At 40.4% G+C, this 20,216-nt stretch overlaps 1 protein-coding gene and 1 long non-coding RNA gene across 2 annotated transcripts; both read left to right on the top strand.

Annotated features, from left to right (window-relative positions):
• The first annotated feature begins 1,698 nt into the window (after positions 1-1,698).
• Positions 1,699-2,659, top strand: LOC147336098 (uncharacterized). Its single transcript, XR_015128628.1, has 4 exons — positions 1,699-1,777; positions 2,002-2,058; positions 2,357-2,461; positions 2,563-2,659. It is a non-coding gene; the product is annotated as an uncharacterized LOC147336098 (long non-coding RNA).
• A 4,336-nt stretch (positions 2,660-6,995) lies between these two features.
• Positions 6,996-14,505, top strand: LOC147336099 (placenta-specific gene 8 protein-like). The gene is made up of 4 exons (XM_086287611.1): positions 6,996-7,159; positions 7,255-7,361; positions 7,480-7,634; positions 12,644-14,505. The coding sequence occupies exons 2-4, from the start codon at positions 7,262-7,264 to the stop codon at positions 12,800-12,802; spliced, it is 414 nt and encodes a 137-aa protein (XP_086143737.1). The 5' UTR covers positions 6,996-7,159; positions 7,255-7,261; the 3' UTR covers positions 12,803-14,505.
• Positions 14,506-20,216: the final 5,711 nt, after the last annotated feature.

Here is a 20,216-nt window from a genome sequence, read left to right on the forward strand (position 1 = left end):
TATCCTATTATTCATTTTTTGTCCTTTTTTTAGTATTTTGAAATTTTAAAAACATGAAAGAGAAGCAATTATTGTTATATATGATCTGGTCTCACTCTGAAATGTGTTCATAGATTTCACAGAGACAATGACATAAATACACTGATTAATAGTGAATCATTTCTATGGAGGATTACTTGTTTCCCAGCTGCCTGGCCTCCAATCTTCATGTTGAACTATAGTAAAAGAAGTTCAGCACAAAAGTGAGAGTGGTTTCTATGTCACCCAGAGTTAAACAAGACATTAAATGGACATTTTTCCCTAAATATCATCAAAGTGTGTGTTGCTTTAATGGCAGGAATGCTTGTGAAATAAATGACTCATTTCTTCAATGCTGTTACAAAACCCTCACCACACAGGCAGGAATGTCCACTGATATATAAACTGATGATAATGTTCATCTTCTTTTTTTTTTTAAAGGTTTATTTTTTTATGCCTTCAACTGAAAACAACAATAAAACAACAAAATCAAGACACAGAATCACTTTTCACATGTTAGCCTCACATGTCCTGTTCTTGTCTTATTGTCAGTTACTGTTAATAATCAGGTCCTACATTTCTGAGCAGACATAATATATTTTCAGGCTGCAGTATTTTTAATGCTACTCGAGCTGATTTCTGTTAGCTGTGGCCCCTGAAGAAGTAGACAAAACCTTTGTTTGATGGAGGCATCGATTCACAACTTTATCTGCCAAGACAAAGAGAAATTCAGATATCAGCACACCAGCGCTGCATATGTGGACAATAGGACCTGCCTTTGCAAATCATTTTGTGTAACTTTCAAACTTTAATAGTCATTATTTCCTTGAGTTGAAAGCACTAATGAAAACAAATGACATTAGCCCATTGTGCCAACACAGGCACACTCTCTGTCACTGAATAGTGAAGTAAAACCTGTGGGTTATAAGTCCTTTTAGAGTTTTATCTGTGAACTCCAAATCCTGCAGGTCAGCAGTGATAGCAGTCATGGGAACACAGAGGCTTGTTTTTCCAAACAATACGATCTATCTGATTTCAGATTTGTAGCAGAACTCTGCAAGCAAAGCACCATTTTGTCTCTAATGTTCATCAAAGGCTTGTAGAAGCAAGTCCACTTGGCGGTAGCCATCTTGGCAACAATTTCATGTAGTTTTTTCCAGCTAAACAAAAAAGAAGGGGTCATATCCAGAGCATTAAAACATTAAAACTCCATGTATGGAGCGTCCAATCACATCTAACAAATAAATTAACCAATAAACAGTCCAGTGCAACAAAATGTCTGGCTCATTATCATTTAGAATGTACTACCAAATGATTCTTTGGGTCTAGTGGGTCTTACACTAAACTCTCCTACACACATCTGTTCAGGATCCATTGAGTCTCTCTCTGATGAAGCCTGGTTTTAAATTTACACCTCAGTGATGCCACCGTGCAAAAATTGTTGCCAGCACTCAGTTTTCCAACGATTTGGATAAGTTCTAAGATTTTACAGATGAATCCATGCAGAGCTGAGATAGCATCTGAACAAACAAACAAGAAAACATCCCCCTTAAACATGTCAGGACTGATCTGTAAGTTCAAGCTCCTCACACCGTGTCAGCGTGGACTCACTGCGGGGGTATAAAACTCAGATCCTCGTCTTCTGCAGAAGAATCTGAACACGTCAGACGGAACAGACGAACCTTCGCCACCATGTCCAGGATCACAGGGATGACGCTGCTGCTCATCATTCTGGTCAGCAGCCTGTGTGATAGCACAGGTACATACGAGGATCATTAGTTTTGAACTTTATATGCATGGATGGTTATGTTGCTGTTTTACTCACCAACGGGACGATAACTAACTGACTCATTTTAAATGTAAACTATTGTGCACCACTGCCCGTGAGTTTGAGAGGAAATGTTACACGGGGTTGATGGATAATGTTTTACGTTCGTATAAATGATTTCTCACTTGTTTGCTTTTCTTTTTCACTGAGGGCAGAGTCTGCTGCTCAGTCTGGTGTGACCAAACAGGATATTCTCAGATGCAGATGCACAAGTAAGTTACCAGCAGTTTTGGCCTGTATGGCCTGTATTTGTATAGCGCTTTTACAAAACCCATTACAGTTTTGTTTGGTAATGTCATTGTTGCAGTTGTAACTGCAACAAAACACACAAACACCAACATTGCAGTCCTCAGGGCTGCTATGATGCTACATTGAAGTGTGTCCTATCTTGAAAAGATCGACTGCAAATCTGTGCCGTTGTAAACGTTACCATGATGCCACATAAAGTTGGTTAACTGGCAATGACTGGAGTGAAATGGTTTCAGTGACCACCTCTATTCTCTCTTGCAGAGTCTTTCAGGGGCAAACTTAGGTGTCCCCAACCACTCCTACCCATAGACAGCAAAGAGAAACAGGCTCTGAACAAATGCCTCTGCAGCTCAGGAAAACAAGGCAGTAAGTGAAATGCAGTCATGTTTGTTTGAGGTTCATGTTTCCTGTAATAATGTTCAGTAAAGATATTTAAGTTGGTGTTGTTTAATTTTTGTCTTTTGTAGAGCGTCCAGACCTTCTGCGATTCTGCCACAGAAGTGTGTTTGGGGGAGCTGCTACACCCCTCTGACATAAATCAGTGGAATTATAAACGAACTTGATATAAAATTACATTTTGTATGATATTAATCTTTTTATATGTTTGTGAATTTTCTACTGCTGTAAATAAAAAAACAGATCTTCATCAGAGTTTTGTGTTCATATTGTTGTATGTATTATTATATTATTTTTTTGGTTCCATCATATATTTACAAAAAATGAGATCAGTTTCAGTTCTTCCATTCAAAATTACATTAAAGTTAAAGGAAAAGGGAAGGATTTTCCCTGATGTCATTAAAGCACGTATAGCTTTGAAGCCATGTGATGGTTATGAAACTGTGGTTATGTCTCAATGAAACAATCGCCACTGTTACATAGAATTATGCCTTTTTGTCTCCACACTGCATTCTTTTTCATTTTTCTAATTATTCAGTTCAGTTATTTTATTTCTATAGTGCCACAAAGTTGTCTCAAGGAGCTTTATACTTTTTTATAACAGGATATAGAATTATTCCAGCCTGTCCCCCTTTTCAGTTCTCATCTTGTTTCTTCTTGTCAGTTCATACTGTTAATAGTCAGGTCGTATATTTTTAAAGAGACGACTATGCAAAAGGTTTGAGGCTCCTCTCATTTCTTTACATTTTTCAAGGAAAAAAGGAAATAGTCATAGTGAGTTGAAATATGTTCAAACATAGGTGGGAACACAATATATACTTGTATACAATATACAAGTCAAACTAAATGAGTCAAAACCAGATGACAATTCTAATGAGCTTGAAAGTCAGAATTTGGTATGGCTGGTTTTATCCTTCAACACAGACTGAACTTTGTTGGGCAGCTTTCTTGTAATTTCTTTAAGTAGTCTTCAGGAATAGTTCTCAGGCTTCTTGAATGACATCCAAAGCTCTTCTTTGGATGTTTGCTGCCTTTTGTTCCATTCTCTGTCAAGATGATCCCACATTGTTTCAGTAATGTTGAGGTCCAAGCTCTGGAGAGGCCAATTCATGACTGATAGTCTTCCATTGTGTGTTTCTTTCTGTCCAGGTAGGCTTTGACTGGATTAGATCATAATCATGTTGCAAATTATCAATCAGTTTCTTTCCAGATGGCCCCAAAAGGTTGATTCTGTTCATCTGGATGTAGCATCCAATGAATTGTTTATGAGGTTGGGGAAACCTGCAGTCAGCTGAGACTGAAGAAGTCAATTGGATCATTTAAGAAATGTTTCTCCCACTGAAAACGCTACGTCCAGATGAACAGAATCAACCTTTTGGGATTTACTTACTTAGATGATTGAGCATGCATCAAGAGTGTCTAGATGCTCTTGCATGTTAGATTAAAGACTGACAGTAAATTTCAATGTTTATAATTCTGTCAATTTTGAATAGCACCAACACCACTGTCTAAAATGCAGCTCCAAACCATGACAACCATGGTTTACAGATGGCTGTAAAACCCTGTTGTGCCTCTCCTTCCCTTTTCTGTTCATGCTAAAAATTTTGTTGCATTTGTTGAACTACATTGGACAGTTTTTGCTGTGACATTTAGATGGTAGAGTCAGAATTTGATATAAACACCATGAAATTGGGGATTTTACTGGAATTTTGCTTTCTAAGTTTAAACTAAGAAAATAGGTGTTTCCCAAAATGACAAAGTCTAGCTTTGCTTTATTTCACAACTATTGCGTTTTGGTTGTGAAATGAGAACATTACTCTGTGGGCCTGTGAAATATTAAGTACAGTATTACAACAGATCACCACAGTATAAAACACAATATGAGACTGAGTTATTTTTAGTGCTTTCTATCTTCTATGAAAATATTAACGTCCTTCTCACCATCCCCCTCTCTTCTTTTCTAGCTATTTCTTGTCAGTTGTGCTGTCAATAATCTCCATTTTCTTATATTTTTCATACCCACCTGTTTACTGCCTACGAGGAATGTCACCTCTTTTAATCTCTTTTATGATCATTCGTCTCAGCTTTAGCCCTGATGCAAGAGAAGAACAGGTTCTGTGTGATAAGGGTAAGCGTTAGTGAATGGGCCTTTCCTGTTAAATGTTTTGCACACTTCAACAAGAAATGAGAAATCAGATATCATAGTGGAGACATTGTTTGTGGTGAAATGGTTTACCAAGAAGAATCACTGGAAACCCTGTTCGGATGGTGAAATTCCAAACTACTAATTTTCTAAATTAGAGGTGTTGAGTTATGCAATCGTTTTATTTTACACAGCTTCCTACAAATTTTCGTGTCTAAACTACTTTTTACACTTTAACCAACCTCTCACTGGACTCAGCACACTGCAGGTCAGCAAAAAGGCCTGTTTGTCTCGTTTCACCCATATTTACACCAAAACATTACAGTCAGGTGGTGACTTATGAGCAGCATTCAGATATGTAAGTAAAATAGGGAAGAGTAAAAGAAAGAAAAAGTGAAAAAGAGTAGAGCACAAAACTTGGCTTACAACGGTTTGGATAAGGTGAGTCATCTATTCTATCATGTCTGGTTGAACATTTCCACACTCTCTGGAACAGCGATGTGAATTATTCCTCAGACGGAAGGCTGCCTGTAACCCAGTCTGCTCCTGAGCAGAGTTCTAGTGGAATATTTTATCTCCTCGGGGACTGAAATGTGGCTGAAGAGATAAAGCTAAATAACAGCTTATGTTAGAAGACAGCAGTGTTTAATACTTTAATGAGTGAGGGACAGCTTGCTCCTGAGGTCACAAACAAAAAGTTTGCTAGTTTGTACATCTGTACCTGTTTTTTTGTTTGTTTGGGGTTTTTTTTTTGCTGCTGTGTAGAGAAGTTAATCTGCGTGGTTTATGCTGGGGCATAAATAAACAAAGTAAAAAATAACTCATTGCTACAATAACTGCAAAAATGTTCACAGGTGTTTATTTTCCTAATTCCTAAGCTATTGATAATATAATTTCATTTTTGAATGAGGGAATGTCTCATTTCTGTGGTGACCTCCCGACTCAGGGAGTTTTATACTTTGTGGATCAGGCAGGGGTCGGGGTGGAAATCCTGGTGACCCTGAGCCTGGTTTCTGGTTAGATCTGGCTTTAGGAGTATGAAATATGACTTCTGGTAGAAGAGGTGGTGAGCAGGAGTAGGTAGACTTGTATTTGTCCAGTTTGGTACCTGCAGATTGGGTTTTTCACCCCCACTGGATTAGAGAATTGCTTCTGTGTGCCTTGGACCTGGATCCTGGAACAGGTCCTGACTGTCATTTGTGCTCATGTGCCATATCATGTTTGTACTCAACCTTCTTGGAGTCCCTGGGCAATATGTTTGAAGGTACGCATGATGGGGACACTATTGTTCGGCTGTACTGCTTCAGTGCTCACATGGACAATGACAGTGTGATTAGGAGGGAAGACCTGAGTGATCTGAATTCACATGGTGTTTTCTTGTTCCACTTCTGTGCTAACCACAGTGTGTCAATTACAAACACTGTATTTGAGCATAAGACTGTCCATATGTGCACTTGGCACCAGGATGCCCTAAGACACAGTTTGAGGATTGATTTTGTAATCTTATCATTAAACCTGTGACCATGTATGTATTAGACATTTTGGTAAAGAGAGAAACAGAGGCATCAGCTGATTGCCACCTGGTGTTGAGTTGGATCAGGCGGCAGTGGGAGATGCTGGAGAAACCTGGTTTACTCTATGTACAGTAAAGGCTCTTAAGGAGTGTCTGGGAAAAACCTGCTCCACAGGATCTTCAAATCCCAGCTTTGGTAAAGCTTTGAGAGCATTCCAAGGGTCCACAATGAGTCCCTCATATCGTGCACCTCTGTTGCCAAAGCTGATTTATGGAGCTGTGGCTCCAAGATAGTTGATGTCTGAGTGGCAGTAAAACCCCAAACCAGATAGACCACAGAGGTGAAGGTAGCAGCTAAGATGAAGAAGGAGTCCTGTGAAGCGTGGGACTCTGGAGGCAGTTGACAATATAACCCTGGCAGTAGCTAAAGCAAAGACTTGGTCAACTTCAAGGTATTTCTAGCTAATCATCAGATGAAAGAGGAAGGGGTAGTGACTTCCTCCTCACACTGCATAGAGTGGGCAAGGACAGCTAACCTCAAATTAGAGAGTATAATTTGGTGGTAGAAAGAATGATGTCTTCAATCCCACTTACACACCTTCTGCAGTGGTCCGGGACAAAGGGAGATGAATTGAACCTCATGTTCAGAAGGAGCAATGTAGTCCAACCACCCTTTGTAGCTTGGTCATATGGGAGGGGCTTAGAGTAGAGCCAGTACTCCTCCACACTGAAAGGAGCCAATTGAGGTAATTAGTGCATCTGATCAGGGTGACTCCTTGATGCCTCCTAGGTGAGGTGTTTCCTACCATGTGCTACCGGGAGAAGGATAGAGGGCAGATTCAGGATAGTATCTCTCCACCACGCTAGCAAGATTAAATCTCTTGGTTGGCATGGGAATGCTTCTTCAGTGTCCCCACAGATGATCTTGGGAGAGGAAATATCAGGGTATCTCTGCTCTGACCCAAACTTGAATAAGCAACAGAAAATGGATAGATGGACTAAACTTCATCATGTAATGAGCATCGTCAAGGAATTTATTTGCAATTATAATATAGTTCTCTTCTTATCTTTTATCTTCTAATGTTAATCCACTTTTCTTTTGAATAGTTCAATAATGTTGCGACAGGTGGTACAGGTTCAGCCACAGAGCACGGTTCAAGAGGAAGGGCAATGGAGCACTGGTCTGTGTGAGTGCTACAAAGACATGGGCGACTGTAAGTATATTAAATTATTACATTGTCTTTGCTGATCCCCAGTGATTGACTGATAGTTGGATTGAACTCTTATTACCTGTCAGTGATTTAATATAGTGTATTTATGTAATCTATGCAGGCTGTTTTGCCCTGTGCTGCCTCCCAGTCTTTACCTGTAAAGTGACCAGTGCAGTGGGAGCTTGCCCCTGCCTACCTCTGCTGGACTGTATAGGCTGTGTACCACCAGCCTCTCTTGCCATGAGGGCGTCTGTCAGGCAGCGATATGGCATAAAGGTACTAGAAAACAGCATAACTGTTGCCTTTTTTTTTTTTTTTAGAAAAAAACAAAAACAAACCCATAAAATTGTTTCCTGATGAAATTCTAAGATATACCACACTCAAATCACATGAGATTCACATGAGATTTTAAAATAAAACCTGTGAGGTCTAAGCATCTCTAATCGCACTACCCACATAGCAAGCAGGTCTGACCCAGATCTGGCATCAAGCTGGCACTTCTGACTGATCAGTGTTATGGCAGGATGTTATGTCAACCAGATGTGGGGCAGGTCTGGCAATGATGGCACTATTTATGTTCCTATTTTCCTATTTTAGTTAGAAGACCCAAATGCCATGTTGCAATACTGTACTGCTACGGTAGCCAACGTTTCAAATGCAGGTTGGACAGGTTTGTGAGTGTACACTTTATCAAAAACCTAGTGACGGTTTACTCATCTTTGCTAGTTGGTGGCTGTAGCTCAGGCGGTAGAGCAGGTTGCCTACTGATTGGAAGGTTAATGGTTCGATCCCTGGCTCCTCCAGTCTGCATGTCAAGAGTGTGAATGTGTATGAATCTAGTTAGAAAGTAATCCAGGAGAGTAGAAAAGCTCTGCGTAAGAGTCAGTCCACTCTACTCTGTCTGAATAGAGTTTCATTGTGTTACTTTTGCATTATTATGTTCCGGCACATGTTGTTATTAGATGGCTTGATTAAGGTAAACATTAGGCTGACATCTGGGGCCAGAACTGAAATTGTTCTGGGCCAGCACAGGGCTAGCAGTATGTCTGCAACTGGCCCGTGGCTGCACACAACTTACACATGGCCCACATACTGCAATGAATGATGGCCCTTTGGTGGCCCAGATCAGGTTTGCCAGAGGTAATCCACACATGGGCCAGCACAGGACCACCAGTGTGTCTGCAACTGGCCTTGTGCTGGCCCATGTGTGGGCCACCTCTGGCAAACCAGGTCTGGGCCGCCAAAGGGCCGTCATTCTTTGCGGTATGTGGGCCATGTGTAAGCACATTGTGTGGGCCAGATCCGGCCCATACCAATTTTGCTATGTTGGTAGGGGCAGCTAGCTTCTCTGAGCCTCACCAAAACATTAATAATAGAATTAATAATAAAATTAAACATTAATGACAAAAAAAATCTCAGTATATGTATATTTGAAATAAGTAAACCTCCAGTAACACTCACATAACACTTACATAATACAACCTAAAGAAATATGCACAAATAGATATTTTAGTTCATGTCTTCCAGTCAGTCTCAAATTTGGAACTTTATAGCCTAAGGCGCTGGAGAAATTGTGCCTTAGACTGTAAAGTTCCAAGGTGGGTCTTTGTAGCAGTTTTGTAATTATTTGATTCAAGTTCTTATTTCTTCCAGTGTTTGGGCTTAAATCCTATCCAAATCAATTTTTAATGGACAATGGAGTGGTGGCAAATGTTTTTTCTTTCTTTTTTTTGAGGTAGAAATGACTGTCTTTGACTGACAAGATGAAGTACTAAGCTAAAGTTATAACTCAGTGCTAGCAAGCTTTGGTTTCAAAGAGACAGTAACTATTTACTGCTAAGATACAGATAAAATACTCGATACTCACATTTTAGTGAGTCCAGAGCTCCAGAGGTTGCTGCTTAGTAAACACAAATGGTTAGTTAATGAAAAGTAACATTTTGCTAATGCTAATAAGGCTAACAATCACATAGAAAGGCTACATGTCTCGTTGTCCTGGACACTACAAGTTTTTTAAATTCCCCTAAAAAGACTGACTCCATGTCTTCCAAAATATATTTTCCCATGTGCTTCACTGGTGATAATATTCGAAACTACTATCTGAACCTGGGGAGCTGCTTTTCACTTCACACAGAGAGGACAGATGGTTTGAAAGAGGAGTGAAAGAAGCCATCTATGTCCACTGTGAGCGACCATCTTTGAACAGAGGCGGGGGTTTACGATACCAACTCTCTGCCATCTATAATCCAGTTTTGAGATCCCTTCCCAGACGCCTTAACACCCACTCACATCCTGGGCCATCTGACCTCAGGAATTCGCATGATAAGGTGGGGCCAGGTTTCACAATGAACACACCCGAAACTCTGGCTGATTGGGACCCACACCCAGTTTCACACCTTGGCTCAGGCGATTAGAGGATCATCAGGGGGTCCTTTTGTCCCTCTGTGGGGGGAAACTCCCACTAGGTTTATATCTGGGACTCTCCACCATTTAACCTTAGAACTGAAGAAGCTTCTCAGATGAGAGGTGAAACGTCTTCAAGCAACTTAAAGAAGTCCAGACGCTTTTCTTTGCAATCTCCTTTGACTACGATGACCTGGATGACTGAGAACCTTCACAGATGTATTAATAAAACTTAGCTGTTCTGCAAAACATATGTGGGTCTGTATTGTTGTATAAGCGGGTTTCAGTGTTTCCCTCACTTCTTCTGTTGGCCGTATTTAACAGGATGTAGGCATATTCTGTTTAAATTCAGTGTTGGACACTGATGTGATTAAAGCTTTTGTCACAGTTTCCTCAGTGAATAAATGATAGAGCCGTTTACCACAGGGCTCTTCCATGTTCAGTCTGGAAGACAAGTTAAACTTTACTCTAACTGTTAGCGATTATAAAGTCTTTCATTCAAATGAAAGAATCTATCCCTGCAGCTGTAGTTGATGTCATGATAAACAGAATGTGACTGATTGCTTCCCAATGCAGCGCATTGTGTCCCCAGCTCAATTACACAGAGCTGCTGGGCCTTTGCATAATTCTGACTGTAGCTGAGGAGATTGAGGTATATAAGTGATGAATCACAATAACAGCACACAGGAGAAATAGATCCAACGTCACTACGTGCTATCGTAATGACACCAGTTATTACTTGAGCAACGCAAACATCATTGTTAGTCTGTGCGGTAACATTAGATATTTGTTAATTATTAAATAAATAAGCGTGCATAACTGCCATGAATAAACAAATGAATAAACAACTAAGTACTGAATTGCTCCGGCACCCACCTACTGCCTCACTGCTGTGTTTGTCCACACTGTGCACTCATCCACCTGGATGTGTGAACACAGACTCCTGATAGACATCAGGTCGCCGTCACTGATCAGTGCTCAGCTAATATGAAACAGCTGTTTCCCATGCAAACAACAAATGTTCAGTTTGATGTGGGATAAGGCCAGCCTGTCCTTTCTGGGACAGTGAAGAAAAGGAGAGATATGGTGGGAGTGGTTGAAGGCCAGCAAGGCAGATGCTGGAGCGCTGCCATCGGAGAGAAGGAGGTGGTTGGTAATGTTGGCTTTAATGGAGGTGGAGTGGGCTGTCAGTGGCTGTCAATACCGCAGAGCATGAGCTAGGAGGGTGCCAAAAATTCTTATGAAAACAAGTCCCAGCATGTAGGCTGTTTGTGAAACAAGGCAACTATTCTCTCATAAGAGAAAAGAGATAAGGCCTTAACGGTACATACCATGAAAATAAAACTTCCTTACATACGCTGACGTTCAGAGCCATCTTTCTTAAAAAATTAAATATATTTATCCCGCTATGTTTCTTCAGTTACCCCCAGTTTCACTGTTCATAGACATTCATGGTTCCCAGAGAATCACTGGAGTAGACACTGGTGATTGCCAAGGCCAGCAGGATTTCTTGTAGTGCTACTATGAGATTCGCATTTTAGATGAACTGTCTAATAAATGGACTCGCATGGAATTTGGTACAACTTGTTCTCATTATTTTTTGGGCTTGAAAGTGAAATATCTTAATTTTTATCTGATGTATTGCCAGGGACTTGTCAAAATACCCGCAAAAGTCTTTCAACTGCGGAAACACATCAAACGTGGCCGAGCTGTTGAATTCTCCAGTTTTTCTTTCACTTGTCTTTTATCATTAGCATGACACTGACGTAGTTTATAGCGAAAAATCTGTCTGATGTGTACCCTGAAAGTGTTTGTAATTTGTGTTTATCAGATGTCGGTAACAGTTTATGGCTGGCATGAGCATGAGCTGGCAAGTCTTCTAACCAGTGTCTTAGTGTTAAAAAGGTTTAGTCTGCTTTGCTGGCTAGAAACAAAGAGTTGAAGGGAAGACAAATGCTCTTTTGGAGTTTTTCTGTAGGAGTACAGTGTACTTTCCTCCTTTTGTCAGTTCTGTACAAAAGGTTTGCATTGGACTTCAAGAATTCTGGCCCTAATCTATGAGCACATGCAACTAATAGATCACTTGATGATCTACAAAGCAAAAACTTGTTTAGCTGTATCCATAAACCACAGAGGTGCAGTGCACAGACTAATGTATCTGTTAATGAAAACAGAAGAACAGGACTTCATTTGTCAAAACTTCCCAGACCCACACAAAACTTCCAATTAGGCCTAATGCAGTCTGTCTGTTGGTAAAGGTCATATTACATCATAATCAAGCCAAAATGAAGTTAGAAGTTTAACTTACACAAGGCTAGACCTGCTGTTCTAGAGTGAGGAGTGATAGTAGGGAAAGAAAACCGACAGAAACTGGCCTCAAAGTTGCTCTGCTGACTCAGTATCATGAAGGGAAAAATCACATGCCGTAGCTGTGCATGGAATGAACATCGGCTGTTTTGCTGTTTCTCAGACTTTATTGATTTATCAAATCTCACCCACCAGCATTTTCATCCTGACATTACTGACAAGTCCTTTCTCTGTTGCTATGAGCAAAGACTTGGCTGCAAGAAAGCCGATGTCCTCAGAGAAAGGATTCTCACTGAAACACAAGAACACTTAGTACTCATGCACTGACAAAGATACTGCCTGCTTTTATCCACACTACATGCATTTTTGAAATCTGGCCTTCTTTGTCAAAAAGAAATGTTGCAAAACTATAATGTAAATATTTGACTCTATTTGTAGTCTAACTTTAAGTAATCGTGCTGGTTTACTGCAGTACCAATCTGCTGCATGGCGTTTCTTTCACACCTAAATGCAAATGTTCACCTTTTGTTTGAGCCTCCCACTTGCGTTCAGGCTTCTCTTCGTGTGTCTCACAGGGGAGTGTGTGGAGCGACTGTCTGTATGGTTGCTGCTGCTATCCGCTATCTTGGCTCCAGATCTCCAGAGAGCTGAAAAGAAGAGCAGCATCCCACGCCTCTTCTTCTTCAGCCAGATACACCCATCTAACATCCCTGCAGGGGGCGCACTTGGTCTAGACACATCTAAAACTGACTTTCTCCCCACAGTGTGTCCTCCAGAGTACAGGAGTTGATTTAATCACATTTCCTCTGCTCTGGAGCCACTCCCGGTTACCTCAGAGAATTCAGCAGGGACACAATGCGTCCTGCGGAGAGGAAAGTTCAGTTTGTCCCAAGATGAAGTGAAAGAGCTGTGATAAAAAGGCATTTCAATATCAGAGCCGGGGCTTTGTGTTCCTTTAAGTAACTACTTTGATTGTGAGATTATATTCTTTCACTGGTGGAAACTAATAGAGCTCAACTCTACAAACAATTTCTTTTCAGTAACCTTGGAAGATATAGCTTCTCTTATGATGATAAGTGTATGTAAGAAAGTGTTCTTCTCTTTCCTAATGATAAGGTAGATTTGGGGGTTTCAGGGATTTCAGGGTTCAGCTGGCAGTACTTCTGTGCACATAGCGAGTACTATTTATGCACATTGCTGTATTAATGTAGCATTTTTAGTGAAGTGAAACTTGTTGTTGTTCTATACATGCAAGACACTACAACATACTGATGGTGTAAGCACTATAAATACATATATGGATATGTAAACACTGGACATTGTTATCATAACGTCACCATTTGGTTTCATTCGAGGTGAGAAGTTCACAATGTGCATCTTTGTTTCTTTAAACCTTTTTAAGTGACAGACACTTGTGAATCACAAGGTAGCCACACGCTAATGCATGCTTCACTTTATTATTTATTCTACTCTAAATCGGGCCATAATTTACAAAATGAACACCATGCTGCAATGTTACGTCGCAATGTTATGTACAATGACATGAATTTTATCACTTGAGAAAATGTCTTTATAAACTGTTATTATGGGTTTCATGCAAAGAGAAGAGAGCTTTTATCTACAGTCCTAATTTAATGCTATTTTTGACACCATCTTCATATTAAGTGCTCACCTTCTAGAAGAATGAAGGAAACACAAACTACACAGAACGTTATTTATGAGCAAAAATGCATCTGTTTTTGGTTAATAATGATTATATGGCAATGCTGTTTATACTGAATGTACATATCAAATTAAGATTTTGAGATGAAACCAGTCATCCATATTTGTGTCTTCTTATCCAGTTCAGTTTGGTTTAGTGAGTGGGCTGTTGGGGAAGAATTGAAGAATGTCAAATATTTCCATTTTGCTTCTGTAAACTCTTTGATTATTCACTGTAAATATTCTGTTTCACCGCTAATATTCCATTTCCTGTGCATATCTATTTAGCTGATCTCTGTGTCGCTGCTAAATATTTAGTGTTGGATTGTTTCAGTGACTCGTAATAAATGCTAAATGTTGTAAAGCTGATTTTAAAACAATAGTGTGATGTGAATCCAAGGAAATGCCCAAGTCAACAACTTGTCAGTGAATTTGATGAAGAACACTTGCAGTATTCAAAATATGGGCACGGAGCCACATGCCACTGCTCCGCAGTACTCCTTTGTTCTACTCTATATCCCTTTAAAGGTTTAAACATGTAATTTTTATCAGCATTTTACGCGTAAGCATCAACTTTGAGTTGGATTTTACCCACATGCTAAATCAGCATAATTTGAGAAGCTGCTGATTTAGCAACTCTCGTTCATGCATTTTGACCTTAAAGTTTTTCTGTCTTAATGTTTTGTCAACATCCTTAATCACGCCCGCATGGTTAAAAACACGGGGACTCAGGGGCTGGTGTGTGTTGTGGTGTGACAAATATTGAATAAAATGGCTCAAACCTATGATCCCTGGACCCGCCGTGTCTCATTCACACCACATGTTTCTATTTAGGTACACCAGTTCCATTTAAGAGGAACATTCCAACCTAACCTTTACCCTAAATGGGTTACTGGGCGATTTGTTAGATGTTAACGTTAAGTTCTAACTATTTATGATGATGAGGAGGGTATGAATTAGTGTATTTCTCTGATTTACTCACATTGCCACTGCCATGTGTGAACACATAGCATTGAGGTTTTGAGGGCACCTTTGCCATCATGTGAAGCATCCACCAAATATGGCCAGATGGTCATTACATCCCCCGGCCTCTGTCATGACCTCTATAACCAACCTGTGAGCCTCTGGCATCTGCAGCTGTTTTACGGTTCAGTATAAATACAGGATCAGGACATAAACTGAGTGCAACTGAGTGAGGTAAACAATAACTGTGTTTACTTTTAAAAGGTGTAAAAGATCAAAAAGAGGCATTTGCACATATCTAACAGCTAAAATCTCATTGATGTGTACCGACTGCTTTGTTTTTTGGTGCCTTAGGTAATGCCTTTCATGCATTACCTGTAAGATAGCAGGAAAAGTTTGGGAGTATCTGCGTTTACCTGCCCTGGATCCTTCTGGACTCATCCCATGGATGACCACAGTTGTCAGGGTGTTGACATGCCAGTGATACAGTATTGAGGCGCAAGTTCATATGACATTTATTATTACTGAGGCTTTTTTAAAATAAATAAATGGCACCGTAACTGCGTCAATACTTAGCAAACCATCACAAAAGTCACAGCTGCTTTCACGGTTTATCTGATTTGGGATCAGCTTCGACGTGTTCAGTCTGTTTTTACTTTCTCAGATTCCGTCTGAGAAAGCTCGTGGTTGTTTCAGAGGGTCGTACTCCACTCTGCACTCTACTTTTGTTCCAGGCGTTTTTGTTTAGATTGACTTGGACTATGTTTAATGACCACAGCCAAGCAATCAGCTGTGTTATAGAGCTGTTATAGCTTTGAACATGAACTATTTGATAACATTTGTTTCTTCTGTATATTTAACTCCCTTGATCCTTGCCCCTAGCTCGTGTCTGCACAGGGAACGGTATGCAATAACTGCATGTACCACTTCTTTCTGCGGGCCTTGTACATGGCGCCAGATAGCAAGAGGGAGCCAAATGAGGAAGAATACCATCACTTTTGTCAACATGTCCCAATATGAATCATTAACAGAGACGTCACTACCATCATTCATGCTATTTGAAAAAAGCAAGGGCCATTTAGATGGATTTCTAATTCTGCTTCAAGCATGACACTTCTAAGAAAAGGATTAAAGATCAGCACATGACAGCCATAAATCATCAACATGGGGTTCAGCAGACACTGGGTTTCTGTTATATACACCTATACAGCCTATGGAGGCATGCTGGTAAACTGATGATGGCTATTTATGTGCACACATTTGCAGTTATTGTTGTTTTTTATGTATTTTTGCTTTGCTTTGTATTTGCTTGATTCTTATTGCATTCTTTAAAAGTATATGGATGCCCTTCAGCTTGTGGTCTCTGCTCAATGTCTTGTTATAACTGAATAACGATTCCAAAATGAAAGTTGGATCAAAATCAGTGATGTTACTTTGACATCAGTTGCAGATGCAGGTCCGACACCTGGATTCTTATTAGACCTTCTAGCAAGAGAAATCCTTGCATTCAAGGATTGCTTTTTATGCCTATTTATCAGTGAGAAAATAAACAAATAAACAAATAAATAAACAAAAAAAATGTAAAAGTGTCTAAAGAAAAAAAATGAAAAGAACAAACATGCACAAACTCAGTGGCTCAAACACAGTACTTCAAAGATTTTGATGCTTCACTTGTCTTGCTGAGCTAAATGACTTCATGTTTAAGTGTTAGCATTCCTGAGTTTATGATCTTAACAAAGCTTGGATAACTGCAAAAGTCTAGTGTGTTAAGTTCACCATGCAACAAATGAAATGGAATTTAGATGAGCAAAACAATAATACTTTAGTGTTATTTTATGTGGAGGAGACATTTTTTCATAGCCATGTAGTAACCATAGCACCTTAATTACCTAGGAGATAAAAGCCACTGACATCAGGACCAGGAAGCTCCTGACCATGCACGGAGGGTTTCACCCCAAGTCCAGCACTCTGAGCCTGTATGCTAAGCCTCCAGCTGCTTCTCTGTCTGCAAAACCACCCATGAAAGCATTTCTGTCTCCATCTGCTGGATGTGCTGCAGCGTGCTGCGGATGCCAGATGTTGTTCGTCCCATCGCACCCTCTGCATGATTCTACGTATATTCAGACATATGCCTTGCTCCTTTTCTCCCTTGAGACATTTTGTGTCTCTACTTAGGGACACGTGACAGCTGACTATATCCACAGGCCACATCCTGCTTTTAATCCTGCTCAATCCTTCCAGTATTTTAGGCTTCTGGGTTTTTATGATATTGAAATATCCAAAACACATTACTGGATGTCTTTGTCTGGATATCTCATCTCAAAAATCCGTTCTGGCTTGCTCAGCATTCTCAAGCTGATGCATATTTGGTTCTACTTTTGGATGTGAAAGTAAAATTTTATCAGCTTTCCTAATCCAGGAATATCATCCTATCTTTTCCATGGTATGAGATATGTAGTGCTGCCCAAACCTGTTAGGAGGTCATTTGTGAGAAGACGGGCGTGCACACGGAATACATGGATTAACATGAATGAAAGTGGTCTAAGGAGATTGCAAAGAAAAGTGTCTGGACTTCTTTAAGTTGCTTGAAGACGTTTCACCTCTCATCTGAGAAGCTTTTTCTGTTTTAAGGTCAAATGGCAGAGAGTCCCAGATTTAAACCCCGTGGGAGTAACCCCCCAAAGAGGGACAAAAGGACCCACTGATGATCCTCTACCTAATCACATGAGCCAAAGTGTGAAAACAGGTGTGGGTCACAGGATGTGAGTGGGCGTTAAGGCGTCTGGGGAGGGAACTCAAAACTGGATTATAGATGGCAGACAGTTGGTGTCGTAAACCACCGCCTCTGTTCAAAGATGGTCGCTCACAGTGGACATAAATGGCTTCTTTCACTCCTCTTTCAAACCATCTGTCCTCTCTGTCCAAAATGTGAACATTGGCATCCTCGAAAGAGTGTCCTTTATCCTTAAGATGCAGATGGACTGCTGAGTCTTGTCCCGTGGAGGTGGCTCTTCTATGTTGTGCCATGCGCTTGTGAAGTGGCTGTTTGGTCTCTCCAATGTAGAGGTCTGGGCATTCCCCGCTACACTGTACAGCATACACCACATTGTTAAGTCTGTGTATTGGAGTGGTTCACCTGACTTCTTTATGAACGACTTAAAGAAGTCCAGATGCTTTTAAATCCAAGCTCCTTAGACTTAGACTTGACCTGGATGACTGAGAACCTTCACAGACATGAAGGAAAGTGATCGTGCCTCAGAGATAAACAGCATGTGTTTGCATGCTAATTTATCAGCTAACACTGGAAAACTTAGTTAGCAAGCTGCATCCGCGCTAATTACAGTTAAAAAAATTACTCACCAAACCCAAGGCACAAACCACTTGTAGCACACAGTGTACTATGTTATTTACAATAATACTGCCACATAAATCCCAACACCACAAACGGTGAACCTGCCCGCTTGATGACAAGAAATGACATGAACCAAGGTCGGGAAATACAGGTTGATATAATTCCTAACATTCGTCTCCACAAACTTATTAGAAAGGACCTGTATTCACAACCGCAAGTTTCAAACGCTTTTCACACCTGACGTTAACTTTATTAATTTCAGTGGGAAAGGCATTGCTTGGAGAATGCATAGGTTTGTTTTCGCAGATTGAGCTAACCAGAGACCGAATCCCAGTGCCTCGTTAGTTGTTCCTGCCGTACACATGACGAACCACATGTGATCACATTGGAGCAGTGCTTGCAGGTTAATGCTATGCTTTGGTGTAAGTAGAATTTACATGCTTGGTAATGGGATTTATCTGCTGCTTTATGCAAAGCTTTTTCTGTTGTGGACTTCGGAGGTTGATTCTGATAACTGCTGAAGCCTGATCTGCACAGAAACGGAGCTTGGAGCTAGTTCTCTCCTCAGCTGAATGAATTTGTGTTCTTTTCAATTCTTCAAAGCTGCATACGTCTGTACGTCTGTGGGCCGCCTATACCTCCAACTGACTCCTGCTCTTTGGCCCAGGTTTATGTAACTCCACAGAGACAGAGGATAGGTGGGGCAGGCTGTGTTTCACTGATATGACTGCTGAACACTGAATCAGGCTGTTATTGTAACTACTTTATTATTTTCCCTCCGGTGTGTGACCTTGCTGCTTCCTTCTTCCCTCGTTCCCTGAAACACCCATCTCACACTCAGTCACACTCTTGTGTTCTACAACTTTGCTGCCTTTGCAAACATTAAAGAAACATTATTCTGTCCCTTAAACATGGGTCTCTTCTACTTTAATGTTCCTCACAGCTTCATTCAAACAGTCCTGTTCCTCTCCCTGTGAAAATGATCCAGAGTACTTGCAGACATTTGTGATTGTAAATGTGCGTAACTCTGTCACATTGGCTGTCTAATCAATCAGCTTGGGATGAGCTTGAGGGACCTTAAAGAATCAGGCTCACAGAGTTTATGCTCTTGCTTCACCTGAGCAGTGTCCATACTACCAAAATATACAATCTCAGCCAGCTTTTCTATCAAACTGTTGTTATCATCATCAATAATATAATCTGAATCTATTTTTGGTCAATTTTTTAGGCCCTATATACCTCGAACACCTTGAAATGTCAATATTGACATAGATTAGCAGTTAAGACTGAAGAAGTAGGGTAGGTTGTCGGTAAATTTCAAGGTCAGTATTTCAATACCTGCGTCCCATCTTTCAGCTGCACATAAACTGCATGTATAAAACAGAACAATGTGTGTGTGACTTAAAGAATAAAGTGTTTTGTCAGTGTTTTGATTGGTCAGTAAGTCCAGAATGCACTAACTAAATGTTTGGGTTTTGTTTGACAGCTATGTTCTGGCGGACGCATTATGGTTGTCATGGTTACAGGGTGACGCTCTCTCTGTGATTGTGTGTTTCCTGGGTGAGAGAGCGTGTCACTACCCGATCCGAACCAGATACCCGATCGGTACCACACATGTGCGAACGGTGTCTACTTCCGGTCAAAGCCTTTTACGATAGTTATGGGTCAGAGTATCTGTTAAGATGTTAAGAATAATAAGTATCTCTTAAAATGTTTGCAATAATGAAGCATTTCAATATAATGTAGACAAAAATGAAAAATAAAAAGATAGTTACGGATCAGGATTCCCCGATCCTTACTGCGCATGTGCAAAGTCGGACCGTACAAATCGGGTCTACCCGATCCGTACTGCGCATGTGCAGATTTTTTCTTCTTCTTCTGTTTGATTTAATAGCAGTTTACTCCCCAGTGTACGAAGATACCGCCACCTGCTGACCGAGCAAATGAACCGTATTGTAAACTTAAGTAGCGTCATTACAAATGCATGTTTAATTTGATTTAGTGATAGTCAAGTGTGTTTATGCTTGTCTGTGTGGAGAGAATTGTTGGAATAGTGATAATGATGTCCACTATCACTGTCAATTGTCAGTAAACACTTATTCTGGCTGATGAATCTTCACATGACACATTAC

Source organism: Aulonocara sp. 'chitande type north' Nkhata Bay, linkage group LG3, assembly GCF_057382095.1.
Source record: "Aulonocara sp. 'chitande type north' Nkhata Bay isolate Kocher_YH1m ecotype deep benthic linkage group LG3, A_spYH_male_GT1.1, whole genome shotgun sequence".
Classification (NCBI taxonomy): Eukaryota; Metazoa; Chordata; class Actinopteri; order Cichliformes; family Cichlidae; genus Aulonocara; species Aulonocara sp. 'chitande type north' Nkhata Bay.

Coding starts and splice junctions, on each gene's coding strand:
- LOC147336099 (XM_086287611.1), top strand. CDS start 7,262: ATGTTGCGACAGGTGGTACAGGTTCAGCCACAGAGCACGGTTCAAGAG. Junction 7,362..7,479: donor CTACAAAGACATGGGCGACT/GTAAGTATATTA, acceptor TAATCTATGCAG/GCTGTTTTGCCCTGTGCTGC. Junction 7,635..12,643: donor GGCAGCGATATGGCATAAAG/GTACTAGAAAAC, acceptor TGTGTCTCACAG/GGGAGTGTGTGGAGCGACTG.